The sequence below is a fragment of the Protopterus annectens genome, chromosome 5.part0 (genome assembly GCF_019279795.1).
Source record: "Protopterus annectens isolate FY-2018-M chromosome 5.part0, PAN1.0, whole genome shotgun sequence".
Lineage (NCBI taxonomy): Eukaryota > Metazoa > Chordata > Ceratodontiformes > Protopteridae > Protopterus > Protopterus annectens.
Window position 1 is genome coordinate 711,900,232 of NC_056735.1, and position 20,930 is coordinate 711,921,161.

Consider the following 20,930-nt stretch of genomic DNA (forward strand, 5'->3'; position numbering starts at 1 on the left):
ATCATCTATGTGTGCTTTGTGGTTTAAAGAGGATTATTAATAAAGCCTCAACTACTGATACGAGATACAAATATGAAATTCTAATAAAAAGAGAGTAAGAATAGTATGGAGTTGTAGAACCTGTGTCAACTCTTTTTAATTTACCTATACTGTCTGTGTGACTTTTTGTGAATTTCTTCATGTTGTATAATGCACTGTTGATTATATATGGGTAATGGGCTATGAAACTCAGGTTTCAAGTAAAACACAAAACTGCTAAACTAATGAAACTGTCTTTTTTTAGAAGCACTACTATGCTATTTCTCTCTTTTATAAGTGTTTAGTCTCATGTTATCTAAAGTTGGTGAGATAGAAACAACAAAAAATTTATGAACTCTAATTTCTAGGAATGTCTTAACACTGCTGAAGGATTATCTTGTGGGGTGTTGTTTTTAAGCACTGGGTCATAAATTATCAGTTGTTCTGTTTCTCATGCCACACCATATGCATTTTTAATATGTAGATGAAGGAATGTTTTAGTTACAGTAAATTACAGCAAAGCCACATTAAATTCCATTGAATGCAGAGAACTGCAGAACTTTTTACTCACCCTGAAAATGAGAATAAATGACCTGATCAGTTCTTCACTATTTTAACAGGACATTTATCACTTTAAACAAATGTTAGTGACAGCATGTATGAAGCAAGTTCCTAAAAATGACATACAGCACTTTGCACGCTATCATTCGGATCACTCTATGTTCATGTACTTATTATTCAGTAACTGAGTGGACAGACTGGTCTAACAATCCTTTTCAGCCATTCCTCATAGCACTTAAGATACTGATGACAGTATTTTCATGAAAGTTAATTCAATGGGATTTTCTAAACATTCTATACATTAATTTCCTAATCTCAGATTAAACAAATATTATAAGTTCACGTCAGCACTATCATATGTACTTCCTTGAGTAGTTGTAATAGTCAAAATGACTTCTGAATCATAGACTATTCAGCCCACGTTACGAATGTTGTACTTTAGTCCCTGAAAATTTCAAGTTGCTGAATTTTACAGCATCCATACAGTAGTTACAATTTTATAGCATGCAATAAAATGCCAAAAATATTAATAGTAACAGCAATCTACAAAAAAGGTTTGTCAGCATATGCTCTAGCATTAAATCTTGTATAGTCTAAACCACAAACCTCTTTTATCGTAGCCCACTTCCACTATGACATATAGTTTTATGCCTCAACAGTGAACCACCTCACTAATTTCAGTTGGTCAGACAGGAACTCAACATGAAAAATAAATAAATAAATAAATAAATAAAATGTTGTGTTTTAATACTCCTATATCCCATAAGTTTATATTGCCCCCAGAACTATATACCAACTCACTGGTTACAGAAACATGAATAATGGGAAATGTCTCCAAAATGGAGTTACTGCAAGCATTCACATAGAAACCAAAGTAGCACTGATTCCTACACAAAACAGCAATCTAGCAATTCAACAACAACAACATGTGGGTGAGTGGGTCTGCATCTATTTATATCTAGATGTCCAAGTACAGTTTCTTTGCGTTCCACCCAGTGCTAGGACAGGTTACAGTTCACCCATGACCATGAATTGAGTTAAGATGGTAACTTCCAGAAAGGATAAATGTAGCTATAAATGGTTAACTTGGTTATGCCCTTGCTTCTAAATGGTTTGCTCTGTTCATCTGAAAGATTAAATAAATAAATAAAATGATTGTCATTGGGTTATCTCTGTATCTACGAAGTACTATGAACCATGGTATTACCAGCTTCCACGAATAATTCCCAGTAGAGACTGCTGACTTCAAATCAAGGGAGAGCTGCAAGAAGCAAATGAATGGACAAGGAAACTGGAATGGGGCTGTATTACAGCAAGTCAATGACCATTACCTGCCATAACTCTCAACCTCTTAGTGCAAGAAATTTGGACAAAGTCAAAAATAATGGGGGGGAGGGTTGAGGCCCAAACATACAGACAGTATTAAATATAACTCTTATCAACTTAGGAAGGTGCTAGAATAAAAGGTTTGGTGATAATATGCATTTTTTGAAGGATATGAAGTCTGAAACTCAAATGTCTGTCATTATTAAGTGACTCAAATCCTCAATAGTTTGCCATAGAACACAAATTTTATGAGAAACAGATAAGAATGAGACAAAAATCTGGACATTCTGTGAAAATCTGAACAGCTGAGGGGTATGTTGTTTGCAATCAAACAACATATTGTGTTATTTACTTTCATCTACAGATTGCCTATGTATGTGTCCACTCATTACAGCCAGTTTACTGACTATATATACCTAATACATCTAATTTGTAATTGACAAAACCAGTCTTAGGTGAAATGGTGCGCTAAACAAAAATTACTCTAAGGATCCCCCGATGCCAGCTATTATCCTGGTACCTCTCCAGTATTCCTCCTTCATTTCCCATCATCCTGGTTTCACACTATATCAATAGATTATGTATTTCTTGTTTTTTGTTTTCAGTTTGCCCTACTAGTTAGCTTTCCACCATGCCTTTAGCACACTCTAATGAGCCATAACTCCACTGAAATAAGCTTGGAGGAAGTTATTAAAATAAGTTGGAGTAGTGATCCCAAGATGTCAAAGGGTTCTAGATGCCATAAGGGATATCTCAGACTTCTTTTGTAACTGTTTGATCTAACAATTGCCTAAATAAAAAAAATCATAAGCTAGTAAAAAAATTCAGTCTTATTTTTTTTTCTTTCAACAAAAATAAGTTGTGCCTACAGTCTAATTTGCAATAGCCAACAACATAGAATAATAATAATAATAATAATAATAATAATAATAATAATAATAATTTAACCATTTGTTAACCAGGGAGACCCATAGACCATACAGTCCCTTTTCAAGGGCAGCTCAGGAGCAATGTTTGGTTAAGTGACTTGAACTGAGAAGACAGGTGATTGCAAGGATTTGTACATTCTATCTAAGAATGGTGCATGCCACCGTACTCCTCCAAAGAACATAGATATTTTCTGTGATCCCCTTTGTTGTTAGACTGGGAGGAGAACAAAAGAAAAGAATGGCCACAGGCATTTATTATACAGCTGAGGGTCTATGAGAAGAAACAAAACATAAGCACATGAATAAAACCCAGACAGAGATAGGTAGTACATGCAGAGTCCATACAGAAGGAATCACAGCCAAAAACCCAACCAGGGAACCAAGTGCTCTTACAAGGTAACACTTCTTGATGCATCGCTCTGCCAATGATCAGTCATTATCACACATGTTCTGCCTAGACCACCACAGATATTAATTTATTTGTGCAATGCTGATGTTATACTGTGATTAAAACTGAAAAAACAAATTATGGCCAAATTGCTGCTTTTCAATACATAGCAACAAACCTCCCCCCAACGCACGCATACATACATGCATATACACAGTCATTTTTATTGCACACAATCTCCATATTCATCAGTTACAGCCACTTTATTGACTGTGCACACCTCAGCTGATTGTTTTAAAACAGCTGACTTCACATAAATGTACATTACATCTGAAAAGTCATAATAATAACTGCTTAACAAGAGCAAATGCCAACAGCATTAATCACTTTCATCTACAGATGGCCCCTAAATCAAAAATTAAAACCATCTTTATTGACTGTATGCACCTAAAATATCAGAATGTAATAAATAATAAGAACTGGCTGTAATTATTTATTTTACCCCCAGCACACATGCACACATATACAAAAATATAACCATGATTACAGCCACTTGTAGGACTGTGACTGCACACCTCAAATATTTGATTTTGATTAATTGAATACATAAGTTCATATATAATAGCCACCCAGGAATTTATCACCTCTGCTCACTGCTGTCATAATACAGTAAGAAAGCCAGTGCACCCCACCCCCAACATAACTTTCATCCTATTTGCTCAAGACTCAAAGAAAGTTAAAATAATGGTAGGCAAAGGACCAAAATCAGACAGCTAATGCCTTTATACAGTTAGAAACTTGCTAGAATAAAAGGTCTTCCATTATCATGCCTTTTTTGAAGAATATTAAGTATGAAACTTTAATATTTGTCATCAATATTTAGTGGCTGCAATGCTCAATGAGTTGCCAGATAAAACACATTTACAAGGAACAGAGCAAAATATGAGGCAAAAATTCAAAAACATTATGCAAAATCCAATACAGTTGAGAGCAGTATGTACATGCCTGTATGCCCACACACACACACACACACACACACACACACACACACACACACACACACACACACACACACACACACACACGCACACACATACACGCACACACACACACACACACACACAAACACATACACACACAAACTCGTGGCCATCAAGAGCAGCCACTTGTATGACAGTGGCTGTATACCTCAGATTTTGATTGCATCAGTTGAATGAATAAATGCATAAATAACTTCCACAGAGGAATTTATTATCTTCTATCACTGTCACGGAATACAGCATGAAAACTACTGCAACCTTCTGCCCAGACAACCCCCAATTTCTTTGCTCAAAAAAAAAAAATAAATAAGATAAAAATAGTATTAGGCAAAGGAAACACCACAATATCAGACTCTGTTTTCGTATGCTTGTTTGAATATTATTGTCAGAAACTCATATACAAGATCAGTTGAGGGCATCTACACCCCTCACATATACACTTGCATCCATGCATATATACATACATTTATACACACATACACACACACACACACACACACACACACACACACACACACACACACACACACACACACATGAATGCACCCGCATGCGCTCTCGCACAAACACGGATTTAAATAAAGTAATGGGCGTACCTTCGTTGAAGGTTGTGTGTCAGGGCTGGCAACTCGGTACGTAAAAATCAACTGCCAATCATTAGCGGACTGGAGTTCCGCTGTGGCGACCCCTAACTGGGAAAAAGCCGAAAGTCACAACAACAACTTCCCTTTTTACATGATGGTAGTAGCAGATAGATGGCAGTTATAAAAAAAGAAAAGTAAAGAACAATGATTTTTAAAAATGGCTCCTGAGCTCATGCATATTTACCCAGTGTTTACCATGTTTTTCACTTTTGGTCTCAGGTTGTCTTCCTAGTCATCTGAGATAGCCTGATCTAATAGGAATAGCTGATGTCTGCTTCATGCAGCAGCCCAATAAGATGCTTTGTTGAGTGACATTTATGACATCCTCAACAAGTCAGTGCATTGGTGGGATAAGTGTAATGCCAGGTTGTTTTGAAAATAGCCCAGCAAACTAAATAAGTTGATTTAAATTTATTTTATTTTTTGTCTCAGAAATAATCAGAAGTCTGTGCATGCGTGGATTTCCAAACATGAAAGAAGAGAAAAAGTCAAAGTCGACCTTTATTTTCAGTTTAACAGTAAAGGTTTCCCTTTTTAATCATTTACCATTTGAATACAATTTCTTTTTCTTTTTTAAAATAGGGGGACTGCAACCCAGCAGCCAGTACCATGAGCCACCCCTCCTAATTCCATACAGAAATTTCAGAGCGCATTTGGTAAATGGTGTTATATTCCAGATGATAGTTTTTTTTTTTTTTTTTTTGCATAAAAGATGACTGCTTCAAAATAACCAGGTCAGCTCAAAACCTTTGTGTGTAAAGATGTTTCAAAGGTTATTGTGGTTGACATTATTTATCAGTTTAATGATGTTAGCTGGTCACTTGCCAAAACCATTCCTATGACTAAAGATGTCCTGTACTTTGTCCCTGTTCCTCCTCCTTCCTCTTTTAGGTCCTTAACACGTCCCTTCTACATAGAAGGAGGTGAATAAATGACTATGCTAGAAATGATTAGTGCATTAGTATGAGGCCAGAAATAAAATGAAGTATGTTGGCCATGTACAATTGATTGTCTCCCACTAGATGTCCATACCTAAAGATCTATTATGAAGAGCTGTTTGATGACAGCAACAGAGGTAAGAAAGATTATTTTTAAAAGCAACCCATTATCACGTTAGATGATTCAAACATTTTCTGAAAGGGTATAAACATGCTTACCAAAGAAAAGAACTGTCCGATTTTAGACATTAAACAAGGAGACTGTTCACACCACAAAATATTTATTTCTTCTTATCTTTACTGCTTTAATAACTGCCACTTTATTATATTCATGAGTCTTCTAGAGAAAAAAATGAGCATTATTGATTGTGTGTGCTAAATTGCCAGGAAATGTGGTTTAACTAGATGTCCTGTTGGCACTTAAAAAGCTATGGTGAGTGAGTTTGTGGTCTAGAATGCAAAATTCTATTAAATATCATGATATTTTTAATATGCAGATCATTAAAATCCATGAATTTTAAAATATGTTTCTTCAAAAAAAGGTAAAAACAATTTGTAGTTCACTGTCAAAAATAGTGCATAAAGGTCTCACTGCAATATTACTGCAATGAGAAGAATTACAACACAGGAAACACAAAAGGTAAAAGGCACATTTTTTAGTTATATCGACACAGTTGTTAGAGAAAACCACATTTTATAGAAAAGCAAACAGCAAAGCTTTCGGGTATAACCCTTTCTCAATGCTAATACAAACTCTAAAAACAGGTGAGTTTAAATACAAATCAGAGTGTCACATGACATGCAGCCCAAAGTCATATGACCAACGTAAAATCATATACATAAAAACATATTAAAACATAATAAACAAAACTCAAACTAGCAGTGTAACTTAGTTTGTTGAAATTTTATAAGAATAGGTTTTAATGTATCCATGGAATTTAACCCTGGTGAACGATCCGCAGCAAATCTAAGTATCCATTCATATTCCTTAGTCTCAATTAAATTATTAATATCCCCACCTCTTATATTGGTATGCACATTATCTATAACTCTAAATCTAAACCTGTGATTAGAACCACAAGCACTTATGTGTTTATACAGAGCATTTTTATCATTCATTCTCCTAATCTCTGATTTATGTTCAGTAATACGTTCTTTAAGCTTCCTTGACGTTTTTCCCACATAGAATGCATTTTTTAGTTATACAAATGCACTACATATGTCTGACACATGAACATAATACCTCTGTTTGCTGCGGAGGCAGTAAGAATCTGTCTTTTGTCAAACACTTATTTTCTGATGTGCCGATGCATAAATATATGCATTATTATTTAACAGGTAGAGTCCTTTGTCTAGATTCCATGCCTCAGAGACAAATAATCTGTAGTCCAGTGCCAAAAACAGTGCACATGTCTCAGAACAATAACATTAGTATGAGAAGGAGAAATATGATATATGAGGTACTAACTAGGCAGTAAAAGAAAACAAAAGGTAAACAACACATTTTTAAGTTGTACAACTGTGCCACATTTTGAATCAAGACTAGCTCAGGAACTTGATATCTTTGACTGCTATGCAGCCAGCTAGAATCCGCCTTTCGTCAAACACTTGTTTTGTGATATGCCCATGCATGAATATATAAATTATTGTTTGGCAGGTTAATGAATGAATATTCATCCTACAAACTACACAACAAGAGTGAAATGGGGAGATTTGGCCTATTTGCCAGACCAAGTATTCATGTTTTCTTCAAAGATGTGTGGCTACAAAGTTAATATATTTAAGTTTAGGGTATTTGGAGAGCAAAGCACCCATAATGTCCACTGCCTTTTTTTAAACTGAAATTGAAACTTATCCTGGAATTTAATGTCACTAAATTTCTTGCGCTGAACTGAAATTTTTCTAACAGTACCAACAAACTGATCTAGTATGAATATGGCATGAACTAAAAAAACAAGGTGAAGCTATAGCATGAACATTTCATTCTCCACTTCAGAAGATGATATAATTATTTGATCTAGTTTCTCAAGCATGGTTCTCATTTATCAGTATGATAGATCGTCTTTTCTTATGAAATATGGGTTTTAGGATTGCAGCAGAAATCATAACAAGAATACATCCTTCTGTACCTACTGATGTCTGAATTGCTTCTGTATCAATCTGTATACAGTTATATCAATGAAAGTAAAAAATAAAGCAACTTAATCAGACTTTGAAATTATCTTCTTTCTGTGAGTGGCTTTGCCTCATCAACTTCTAGAATTTGTGAACTTTTTGGCCACCTCCTTAAAGGAATGCATGTCTTGGTCAAGTGGAACTAGTAAAATAATTGGTTTTGACATAGTTGGTAGGATAATGCTTCCTGGATCCAATACAGTCTATTGACATTCGATTAATCAAAAAGTGATAAAGAAATTGATTTAATTTTTCCAGCTGGCTTGTTTTTTTTTCCCCTCTGATGACTAAACTATCCGCGGTTCCTGTGCAAAGGGTTTCACACTTGCAAACCTGGACTTTATAATCATCTCTAAGATCACTGCACTTCTGAGCAAAGGGCAAAGTGCAAATGCAGCACCTTCCTTTGATGAATGCATTTTTCATGAAGTTCTGTTATTCAAACATTTCTGATATGTAACAAGTAGGATGTCTTTACTGTTCCACACATCTGTAAGAAAACAGTGTTTGCTTTTACTGTATGGTAGTCATACAAACTCCCATGTACACATTTCTTTTAAGAATGTATATTTACTGATAGTCTGAACACCCAACAGATATACACACAAAAAGGACTCCATACATCCTGGCAACCCTAATAAATCACAAATGTGTAGAAGTGTGCATCCAAACACAAATTTGCTGACATTTCTTATAAGCCGCAAACATGTGCTTTAGGAAATGTTTACATGTTCTGACTAGCACAAAGAGCCATGAGGACATGGGCAAAGAAACACATGTATGTCCTGACCATGCTAACACGATACAAACATTTACATGGAAAGATGCATAAAGATGATGACACCAATACTTTCATAAATGGTTAGGAAATGAAGGTGAAATAATAAAAACTGTATTGAAAACACCAACATGAGGAAATCAAAAGCTTGCTTTGATAACTGCCAAAAAAAAAAAAGTTTCATTGTAGGGGAAACAAGCATGCCCAAACAAGTATGTTGATTATTATTTCTGTAAGGTCACCAAAGGATAGGAATATGAACAAATATTAGATTTGATTATATTTGTGGCAAATGCACCTTTTGGTCACTATTTTCTCTGAGTACTTTCTTGTTATCTTTACCTTCTTGCTACAGTCTACATGCCATTCATAATAGGTACGCAATGTGTAACAAGCCAGTTATACACTGTTACAGCATGAGGCTTCTCATAGCAGCTTATAAAGGTGCTTTATGCACTTTCTTAGCTTCATAGGTAGGTACTAGGCTATCTGCCCGAAGGCATTTATAAGCCTAGCCAGAATGTGTTGGCTTTCGCCGCCCCCTAGATTAGTTCCCTGTGCCACTGTCCAGCAGAGCCATTGAAGTGATCCCCAGGGTAAATTGTCTGTTTCCCATCCACTTGTCAAGGTTCTAAAGCTTTTTATTACTGGGTCTCACTTTGTGTAGCACATAAAGCAAGCACTGCCGAACAGCATCAGAAGTACATTTTACAGTTTCAAAAGCTGTAATATTCTGTGCATTGCCACACAGAAAGAACTGTGGAAGTGTGAAGTGTTAACAAATTTTAAAGTTGTTGGCTACCTATGTGGCGTAGCAGTGCTAAGCGTTGCAGCTTTAATTACTGTAAAACACATTGCACTGCTACACCTTTTTTTCCCTGTAACTAACAGCATATTTTGGCAGACAATGCTTCATTAACTTCAAAAAATTATGATTGTGTTGCTTCTATCATATTTATTTGTTACATGCTTTCATAATGCCAGAAACTAAGCCGATTATTAAAATCAATCAATTTATGTTCATACTGTGGCATCATCCTTGGGGAAGGTAGAATGCTGCCCAATGCAAGGGTCATACCTGTCTGTGACATATATTCGGAGAGACCCATTATGACTCTTTTCATATAGTCCATTGAGGTATGTCTTGAGTCATTTACACCCATATTGACTAGGATAGAATCATATTGGTACCTGGGATGCAGTACCCTGAGAGCATTTGTCATATTATGGATCCTAACTCCAGATAAGTAACTAACCATTATCTTCTCCTTGTCCAACCTAGTGAGTGGGTCATCTGTGTGTCACCTAATAGAGTCCCCAGGGACAAGAGTATTAGGTAAAGTGTATGCTTGCCTTATGGGATTTGCACCTGGAGGACCATTAAGTGTAGGCTTATGTGAGATGCTTGTTGTTGCCTTTGGTGTGTATTTTAGTGACTGCTGAGGAGCAGTGCTGCCATGAGGTGGCTTTGGAGGTCACTGAGATTTGGGCAGGTTTCTTTTAAGTGTTCCAGCATAAGACAATCTGTGTGTGTGTTTACTGTCTTGGTGTTTGCTACTATACAGGGCAATGCTAACCATCATGGTCCAGTGGTCAGCTATGCACACACTCACTCCTAGGGCTAATTTAGAGTGTCCAATCCACCTACACCAAGTCTTTGGGATGTGGTCAGAAACTGGAGCACCAGGAGGAGACCCACACGACCACAGGGAGGACATGCAGACTCTGCACATTCAATTAGTATATTAAAGTAAAATGGTATTAAGAAACAAAGCCCCCAACATGGAGTATGAAGAGGGACTTGACCACTACAGAAAATGCTTAGTTCCTTGTTTATGGACATCAGTGTTACTATTATATCAGTGTTCATTTGACTTAATAGTCTGGTATAGCATTAGTACAATTAACATAGTCTTATGGATCCATATCTGCTGACAACCATCATGAGCTGCAGACATGCACATGAGCAAAAATACATAAGCAGACACCCCATACAAACCACAGATATGCACCAAAACATAACAACTCCAAAAACCCATACACGTGCATAACACACTGAAATAATTATGTGAATACTTTTCCTATTAGACTTCAGTGCACCATATTGCAAAGTGGGTTTGGCATAATGGTTAAGATCCCCACACCAGAGGCAGAAAGTACAATGTTTGATACTAACCTCAGGTTATTAGCTAGGCTTAAAATAGCCCTTCAGAGCAGTCAGCCTACTCTTTACCATTCAACCTAAAACATGACATACACATGTGGCAATCTTAGCTTCCCAGTTATTTTTTGTCAGTGTAGTTATTTGTGTGCACATTTCTGGATGTTTTATTTTATGGTACTGCACTTTTGATCTAATTGCAAAGACAATCTATGGATGCACACTTTGACATGCTGGAGGCTAAGAGACTGCTTGCCAAGTACAAAAAGATAATGTTTGCTTTCATTTTAAATTTCCATGGCTGCATCCATTAAAATTAATATTAAATGCAGTACATAATTACCTCCCTTGCAGATGCATGTCACCCGATATTGAGAGCCACATCCCTTTGAAGAAATATGTTCCAATAATAGGAAAAAAATCTGAAACTCTTGAAAATACCTTTAAAGCATTTTACATAAGAGGCTTTGTCCCAGGTACTACTGATGTGAGGGGACATTTGCCCCCCCATACCCCTGATACTTACATTTACTAACTCTAGGCTCATTGTACCCAGAGAAGAAGAACTATTCTAGCAAATATATTCCTCCACATTTTCTTTTACAGTTCCTTTATATAGTAGATCATAATTATTGTATTGGAATTTTGGTACTCACCTTAAAGTCACATTGTTCAACTCAACAAGGTCTTGCCTTGCTGAGATAAACTTACTGAGGATTTCAATTAATGAATACTTTTTAAAATAACTGTTTCTTTATACCCCCCATACCGCCTGAACGTATATCTTCCATGATTGTACAAATAGTGACGAAAGGAAAAACTTCAAAAACAAAAGGAATTACTGCCAGCACAGTCTTAGAAAGTACCCCAGCAGTGATTTCTTATAGAAATCAGAGATCAGTGTGCTCATTATTGTGGAGATAAACTTAGTCAGAAGCATACCTCTCAACTGTACACATTTGTACAGAATATCCAGATTTTTGCCTGATATTTTGGTGTGTTCCTCCTAAAATCTGTTCCTTTCTGGCAAACATCTGAGGACTGAAGTCATTACATAATGACAAATATTTGAGTTTAAGACTCCACATCCTTCAGAAAATTAATGCTAACGCAAAACCTATTATTCTATCAACTTGTTGAGTTTGTAAGGGCAATATTTAAAATCTGTCCCTATTTGTCCCCCCATCATTTTAGGCTTTGTTCAGTTTGTTTGCTCTAAGAGGTTGAGAGGTATGGTCAGAAGGAACTTTATCCAAGTTACCCTTGATGAGATATACAGAAGGCAGTCTTTGCATACACCATTCGGAGCCAATTACCCGTTCTATAAAACCAGATGATGTAGAGATGTTATTAATTTTATGGTAGCTACATAAGATGCAGCGTCTGTTATTGCTTTCATTTCTGTATTATTTGTTTGTGAAATATTTTGTCTTTTACCCGGGCTGAGCCTGATATTGGTCAATACTGATCAGTGCACTACCCCTGTAAAGAAATATAAATACATAAAATAAGATCATATTATTACTCATAGTTTTAAAATGCAAATAGTCCTTTCTCTTTTACTAGATGCCATAATGTATTGTTTATTAGTCTTAAAATGATGACTATGGTTCACAAAAAGAAAAAAAAATGACATGTTAAGTACTAAAGCTGAAAGGCAATGATACCCTGGACATAAAAATATAAAATTATTCAGACCTACAACCCACCTTGGGAAAGTTACAAAAGTGTTGACATTAGTGTATTATCCAGATCAGCAGCTGTAATTGATTTAATTAATTTAGTTTACTTCCCAATAAACAATCAAGATTTATAAATTTAAGTGTAAAGTCGAGCAACTTGGGAACAAACCTTTAATATCATGCTAGCATAAAACATCATGCACACTATAGAGTAACGTGTTATAAGGGAACCTAGCAATATACCCACAACTCACAACAAAATATGGTATTGCAAACATTAATGTATGTGTTGTCTTTACATTGTTTAAACTTTGAGAAAGCATTTATGTATATAGTGTAAATAGGTTTGTTATATGACCTTCATGTTTCTATATTGACTACAATGTATAACTTTCTCTTATGGTCATGTTGTAAATATGAAAAATGTTGTCTCTTTTATAAATGCAAAATGAAAATAAAAATTATTGGAAAAAAACAAGAATTAGCCATGTAAAATATTTACTAGCAGCATGTCTGAAAAGCATACGTGATAAGATCTCTCATTTTTACACCCTAAATAGAAAGCCGCAGAAGAAAAAACCTTTACCACGGTACTGGTTGGACAACATTTTTTACATGATATTTAGCTGTATGTTGTTCCAGGATTTAGCTTGATCTTCATGGTATTACCACATAATCCTAGAATGCTTGTTCTTTAAGGGGTGGAAATATTTCCTTGTGTTGGCACACGCATAACATTTTCATTGGCCCATTAATACTGAATAGATGGTGAGGTCTATAAAAGCTGCATGGAATCCATTTGGGTGGTAGTGGAAGAAGAGACAATTCTATTATTTCTGCTTCTGCTCCCAGCTCATCAAAACCATGAAGGAAATTTCCTGTTTGCTAGTGATAGCTGTGTTCTTTGTAGCACATTCATCAGCGGTGCCAGTCCCTGTTAACCAAGATGGAAGCAACCAAAAGCTTGCAGAGGTAATATATACTTTTTGAGGGATAATTATTAACAATTAATGTTTTCTGCATGTACATTGTGTTTAATCCATAGACTTTCTATCCATCTTTGAAATTTTAACACAAGTAAATATGGAAATTGCAGCACTGTTTCAAACATTTCTAAAATGGGAACATGGTTACAAAGCAGTTGTGCTACTTTTTTTTTTTTAACATGGGCATCCACAGACCCCATTTTTGGAAAAAGACTGAAGAAAACATTCCATAAAATAATTATCTGCATTAAGAACATTGAATGCATTAAGCTCACAGACATATAGAGTAGTCTAACGACACATCAACGATATAATAAACTCACATGTTTGGGTAACTAACATATCTCAGTGCTAATGTACAACTGACTTAAGGAAAACATTTTATTTTCAGTGATAAGCAGCAAGTGAAGACAGAGGTCTTGAGTTTTAACATAAATGCAAACAGCAACAATAATACTATTCAGAAATATATCATTATGTTAAACAAATAGAAACATCAGTTTTTTTTTTCTCAGAAAGTTTCCTTTTGATCATACGTAGACTGATGTCCAACATGTTCAACAGTATGAGAACAACAGAATAAGTTAATGAAAGAAAAGTAATAATCTAGAACTTTGGGAGAGTTTAGAAACATAAGGAGCAGGACTGAGCAGTTTTGCATTATTATAAGAGGAACATAAAGGCCATAGTCTTAAGAGAGTTGAGGAAAGGAATATATGTCCTGAATGACACCCCAAGTGACGGGGAGTACTGTGACAGTTTGTAAGTGCCTGATCCCCTGATGTCTGACACAAGCTGAGGAAAGGTCGTCCATTCTGCTAGAACTCCAGTTCATGAGAAGTAGAAATGAACCACCTATTGTGGGTGAATTCAGTTTCACTCTATGTAACTGGACAGCTTAGCTGCTTTGCCAACCAATGAGAGACAGCATAATTATTTGCAAGGTGCATGAATCAGATTTTTCAAGCTACTGTTCACAGAAAGTGTGCGATTTAATTTTTAGGAATTGCAGTTCTAGATGCAATTAAGCAAGACTCTGTGTAGCCATGTGGACAGATATCATCTAATGGTTTATACCAGTGTAAATAAATTGACAAGGTCAGTGCAAACAGTCAGAATAAACAAGCTAAACTGCTGATAAATCAATAGAAAGTACAAGAAGAGGTGACAGTGGTTTAAGGAAAATGTTTCCATATAGGAGAACTGCACTGGAACTAGTCAAGAAGACATTCAGCAATTACCTTTCAACACACATAAGACGTTCTGAAGGCAAAGGATATTATAGCTTTTCTATAAACAAATGGGGAATGTAGCGAAAAACAAGAACGTTCAAGCACTAAAATACTATACAGATTGTGAATAAAGTGTGTAGATATATATATAATTTTAATAGGCATTTAGTATTTGATCTATTAATTTCAGTTGTTGAGACCATCTAGACCCAAATGCTGTTTTCTGGGCTAACAAAATGCTTTGCTCTTACTAAAAAACATCCTTAGAGCTATTCAATATTAAAGGCATTATTAGCTGTCTAATTCTTAAAACTGTAGTCAAAATTCATTAGCAACTCACATTCCCTTTCTGAATAATCTTTTATTAAGTTTTATAGAAGATCTGTTATAGCAAACACATCTGCAATCTGCAAAGCTACTCCAGTAAAAGTCTGATAGAGGTATCAAATGCAACTAATATAATATATTCTTAATTATCTAACAAGGGGTTCTGTCATATTTGCTCTCAAAAACCTATCCATGTATAGCAATACAACTTTTTGTGACTGGCTTATGTATGTATAGAAATACCTTAAAAATATGCCAAGAAAAAAAAAAACAACTGATGACCCATGGGCACCACAGAGTGTACCCTACCACATAAGTTTCTTAACCTCATCAGTATTATTTGAATTTATGTAGGTCTTGTGGTCATATACTCCAGCGCAGACATGCATGTGCCTGATTGTTTTATAGATTATTTGTCAGTTTGCTCCCCATTCGTCTAATTCAGTTTATCTTAATATACGTGCCTTCCTTTTTTTTAATATTTGGTTCTACAGGTTTTTTCAGAAAAATCATGAAATACCAGTTATTAGTGCCTTTTTCAAATGTAATCTGCCAGTTATTCACCCTCCCATTAGAATAGTGCATCACTCCTCCCCCAACACTAACTGTCTAGTTTTCCTAGTTATGCATATATATTTTCCCTATTTCATAGAAAGAAGCTACATCTAACAATTTTGAAGTTAACCTATACATTTTAGGGTAATAAAAACAGCAATAATAAAAGTTAAACTGTATAAAAATGATTTTCTGCAGTAAGGAAATGTTCTCAGATTGTTTTTCGCCCAACTAAAATATACCAGATGCAGTATACTGGAGGACATCCTATCCTGGCTACCCCATTATGTATACACAGAGACAATTATGGTAGGAGATGTTAACATTGACTGGTCAAGTCTCACATCTCTGATAACCATTTATTTCGAGAACAAATCTATGCATTTTCTCCAATTTATCACTGATCCAGGATCAACCTGAAAAATGGTAAAACTACCAGCCTTGACTGGTTATTAAGAAGTCACCCTAACAATTTAAGTTCCCTTGGCACCTTTGCAAACATATTTAGTGACAATCTGCCCATACAGGCCACAACAGAATGCCATATATCTCCCAGGGAACACACATATAAATCATCCTGCAACATGAACAAATTTGATCCAAAACTGTTTAAAAACGGCTCACTACAATCTCACAGCTAGAATATCCTACCAATCTTACCACAAGATGATGCTGTTGTGTGTTTTAATAGCATATATATGGAACTACTAAACAGCATGCCCCTACCCCTCCCCCAGGCTTAAAAGAGAGCAAAACCACCCTGCTCCTTGGCTTACTCTTACCATGAGGAAATTAATGAAGAGTAGAAATAAAGTCTGGAAGGCATGGCTCAGTAATAAAGCAGAAAACAATCTTCATTGCTATAAATACATAAGAAATAAAGCCAAATTCGGGATCAAACTCGACAAGAAACTTTATACACCAACAAAAGTCAAGCAGAGCCATGAATGTTCAAGAGTAAAGAATTATAAAACTGTTTCACAACAAAATGAATAAATAATTAATTTAATATGGAAATATAGTTAAGCAACAATATAGTTTTATATTTTTATTGTCTTGAGCATTCGTACCTCTTCTTGCTTTGTGGTGGTATGAGGAAATTTATTGCTTTTTACACAAGTTCTAGCTGGTGTATTTGTTGTGTCAAGAAACATTATTACTTCAATTTGCAGAAGAGATGCTACAAGAATTGGGCCACCATATCTAAAATACTACACCCTGGCTCAAATGGACAATGAAACCAAACCCAAACTGCTCACAGGGAAATACAGCTAATGCTTTCAGTGATAACTATATCTGTAGCATCGCTAAACTACTTCACAACCAAACTCAAAACAAATCGACCTCTTCTAATAATCTGACAGCAACCCACTCATTCTCATCTCCCAATTACATTAATACTCAAGTCTTTTTTTTTCTTTCAGCCAGTATCTACCACAGCAATCAAGAAATACCACAAACAAATTAAAATGAGTACACTAGCTCCAGATGAAATTCCTGGTGGTTTCCTAAAAACAGCAGCCAGCTCATTTTCCTTTTCAGTATGTGTTTTCATAACTAGGTCTATAAGGAATCACATGTCCCAGCCCTATGGAAAACCATTTACATAATCCCACTTTACAAGGGTGGGATCCCCACTGATATTCAACTTTAGTCCCATTACCATTCCCATCCCTCTTTTACATAATCCCACTTTACAAGGGTGGGATCCCCAGTGATATTCAACTTTAGTCCCATTACCATTCCCATCCCTATCTTACATAATCCCACTTTACAAGGGTGGGATCTCCAGTGATATTCAACTTTAGTCCCATTACCATTCCCATCCCTCTTTTACATAATCCCACTTTACAAGGGTGGGATCCCCAGTGATATTCAACTTTAGTCCCATTACCATTCCCATCCCTCTTTCAAAAATCCTGTAAAAATGTATTCATAATCAATGAATGACTCCTTTACAAACAAACAAACAAACAAACAAACAATATCTTTGTCCCCACTCAAAATGGTTTCATACCAGGGAATAGCACTACAACAGCCTTCCTAAACTTCACTTACGCTATTAACCTAGCCAGGGACAAAGGCCAACTGGTTCCTGCCATGTTTGTGGATCTGTTCAAGACCTTCAAAAACATTGCCCATAGCCTACTTCTAAAACGAGTCTCTTCACTTGACCTATCAAACACCTCCACCAACTGTTTCTACAGCTGTCTTTCCAATAGACTCCAACCTGTTAAATGTATTAATTCCTACTCATCCTTTCTACCCATCAAAGCAGTTGTTCCCCAAAATTCCATGCTGGGTCTCCTGTTTTTCAACATATTTACCAACAACCTACACTACACCAAATGTTTTGTTTGTTTTCTAACGCATTTATTGAATTATTGCCTGTGACATAGGCAAATTTACATTTATGCAAAAGTAATCAAATTGTATTAACAAATTAACATTAACAAACATTATACTTCACATATATTGCTTATCATATAACCTAATTAACATTACATAAATTATTCAATTCCTGCCCCCGTTTTTGAAACAAGAAACATCTTTATTAAACCATCACTTACAAAATAAGCAATCATGCATTTATATAAATGAAAAGGAACCACACTGACACAATCCTAGTTGCAAGGATTTATATCAGAAACCATACTGACACACTGCTAGTTGCAAACATTATACATCACTTATAATCTACCCAATCATTTTCAGTCAAACATTACATAGTTCATTTAAGTCCTGCCTTCTTTTAAACCTCATTTCTCCTATGCATGTATTGTTTCCATGATTCCTATTGTTTTCCTATGTAGTTTGCTCCTACCCTTTTCTAAAGATCTCAGTTCCAGTTGTTTTATCTCTGTTACTATATTCACTACTTCTAATACAGTTGGTTTAGATTTTGATTTCCATTTTCTAGTAATTGTTTTTTGGCAGCCACCATAATTAGACACAGCAAGGCCTTACCATGTCTAGGCAATTCCGATTCTGTATCAGGTCAGAAAAATCATCCCCCTCATCACACCAATCTGCCCACCCAGCATCTCCAACACTGCACCCCGGAATCCTTAAAGTCCACCAACCCACTGTACTCCCAGAAAATATATTCCCAAGTATGTCTTTCTTCCCTGTAACACCTCTACCATTTGCTGTCTACCTGAGGAAAAATTCTCTGGAGTCTACTTGGGGTATAAAAACACCTATGTAAACATTTAGTATCCCTCATACAATATGCAGATAACTCCACTTAACTCTGTACAGCCAGTAACTCAATTACTCTACAACACATCACCAAAGAGTCACTTAATTTTCATCAGCTGAAAGCTGGCTCAATAACCCATAGCTTTAAGACTTCCAAGATGGCTGCACACTGATCAGCAGTTTAACTTCAGCTCTCCCAGCCTGAAAACAAAAACTGAGAGACAACAGCCAGTGATATTGTAAGTTTAAGTAAAATTCAGTTACTGGCAAGTAAGTATATTGCCTGGATGCCTTTTTCTTCTTTTGGCTTTTCCCAGTTAGGGGTCGCAATAGCAGATCACCTGTCTGGCCATGATTGGCAGTGGAGTTTTTACAGTGTTGAGTTGCCAGCCCAATCCCCAACCTTCCACAGAAGGCACACACATGCACACACTCACACCTAGGGCCAATTTAGAGTGTCCAATCCACCTACAGCATGTCTTTGGGATGTGGGAGGAAACCAGAATACACAGAGAAAACCCACGCGACCACAGGGAGGACATGCAGACTCCGCACAGAAGGCACCTCAGCAGAGGATTGAACCGGAGAACCTCTTGCTGTGAGGCAGCAACGATTACCGCTGCAAAGAAGAAACTAAGAGAGCCTGAAAGAAAATCAACTTAAAAAATTGAGGAGTAAACGGTGACTCGAAAGAATCCTGCAGGTGTTCAGCTAAAAGTAGTTCAAGCTGCAGCTTTGGTGCAAGACATGACTTCCAATAACCTAGAGGAAAAAATAAGTCAAATGTGTTCAGAGCTGATTGCAATAAATGAAACACTGACCATGTATATCAACTCAGATAACAAAAGGTGGAAAACAATGGAAGAAGCTTTAAACAGATATTCAGATGAGCTGATAAAACTGCAAAAATCAGAGGTTGAAATGAAGAAAAGGCTGGTGGAGTATGAGACTGCTCAAGAAGAGATGCTTCACATGGTAGCATTAGAAGAGAAAGCACATATGGAAAAAATGAGATTTTCTGTCCTTCCAGAGAAACCAGAAGGCACCAAATGTAGGAGTTTGGCATAATGGTTAGGGTATTTACCTTGTAGACACAAAGTACAGGGTTTGATCCTTACATGGAGTAATTGGCTAAGTTTGAAATGGCCTACAAGGGCGGTTAGTCTAGTGCGAATCTATAAACCTAAATTTATAAGGGCACAAATAAGCAACTGGACTGGTATTCCACAGCAGGGATTGTTAACTGAAAGGGCATACCATGTGTATGCTCCAAATCTGTCCATGAGAAAGAAGCCAAGACCTTTATTAGTAAAGAGGCAAACCAGCCAGCAGAAACAGTTGGTCCTGACAAAACTATGGTGAAGTATTAAAAATACGGAGACAGTAGAGTGTTTCAGGAAAATGATTATTCATTACAAACTAGGCAGGAAAGAAACATTCCCATCTGTACAAATCGATAACAAACCTTCTGCATTTCCTTCACATCTTTACTTATAGGTGCTGCTTTTGCATGCCTTTCCAAACAAAGTACCAGGACAGTCATCATCACCATGTCTACCTCTATAAGCCTTGTCAGTGTTTCCTTTTTGAGACAATAAAGAAATCAATGTTGCTCCTTGAATAAGCTCAGTATCTGCAGCATTGACAATTCAGTCTTATAATTAATTTTGCAACCTTCACAGCTGTTCTCAAGGGCACTGCAATTTTTATTGCTTTATCTTAGCTTATATTTGATTTCAGCAGCAATGTTTTAGGTATGTGCCACACACTAACCTGTCACTAAGTGTCTTAGTCAGTCCATCTTGAACCTAACAATGCTTTATCAATCTATGTAGCTCTACTACATAATCAAAATTACTTTATATTTATTTCAAATGTGATAGCAACACATTTTTAGTATGGATGGTCTTGAATGAAGTGGTTCTGCAAAACACATGCAGTTTTGAAGGAAGCTAAAGTTAGCCTAACTTATGGGAAATACTACCCGTC

General features: G+C 36.1%; 1 protein-coding gene across 1 annotated transcript in view; it reads left to right on the top strand.

The window, feature by feature from the left end:
• Positions 1-13,466: 13,466 nt before the first annotated feature.
• Positions 13,467-20,930, top strand: part of LOC122802036 (collagenase 3-like) — a 108,312-nt gene continuing 100,848 nt past the window's right edge. Inside the window, exon 1 of the mRNA XM_044071768.1 lies at positions 13,467-13,612. Coding sequence (XP_043927703.1) covers positions 13,505-13,612 — 108 coding nt within the window. The 5' untranslated portion in view covers positions 13,467-13,504. The remainder of the gene's footprint in view (positions 13,613-20,930) is intronic.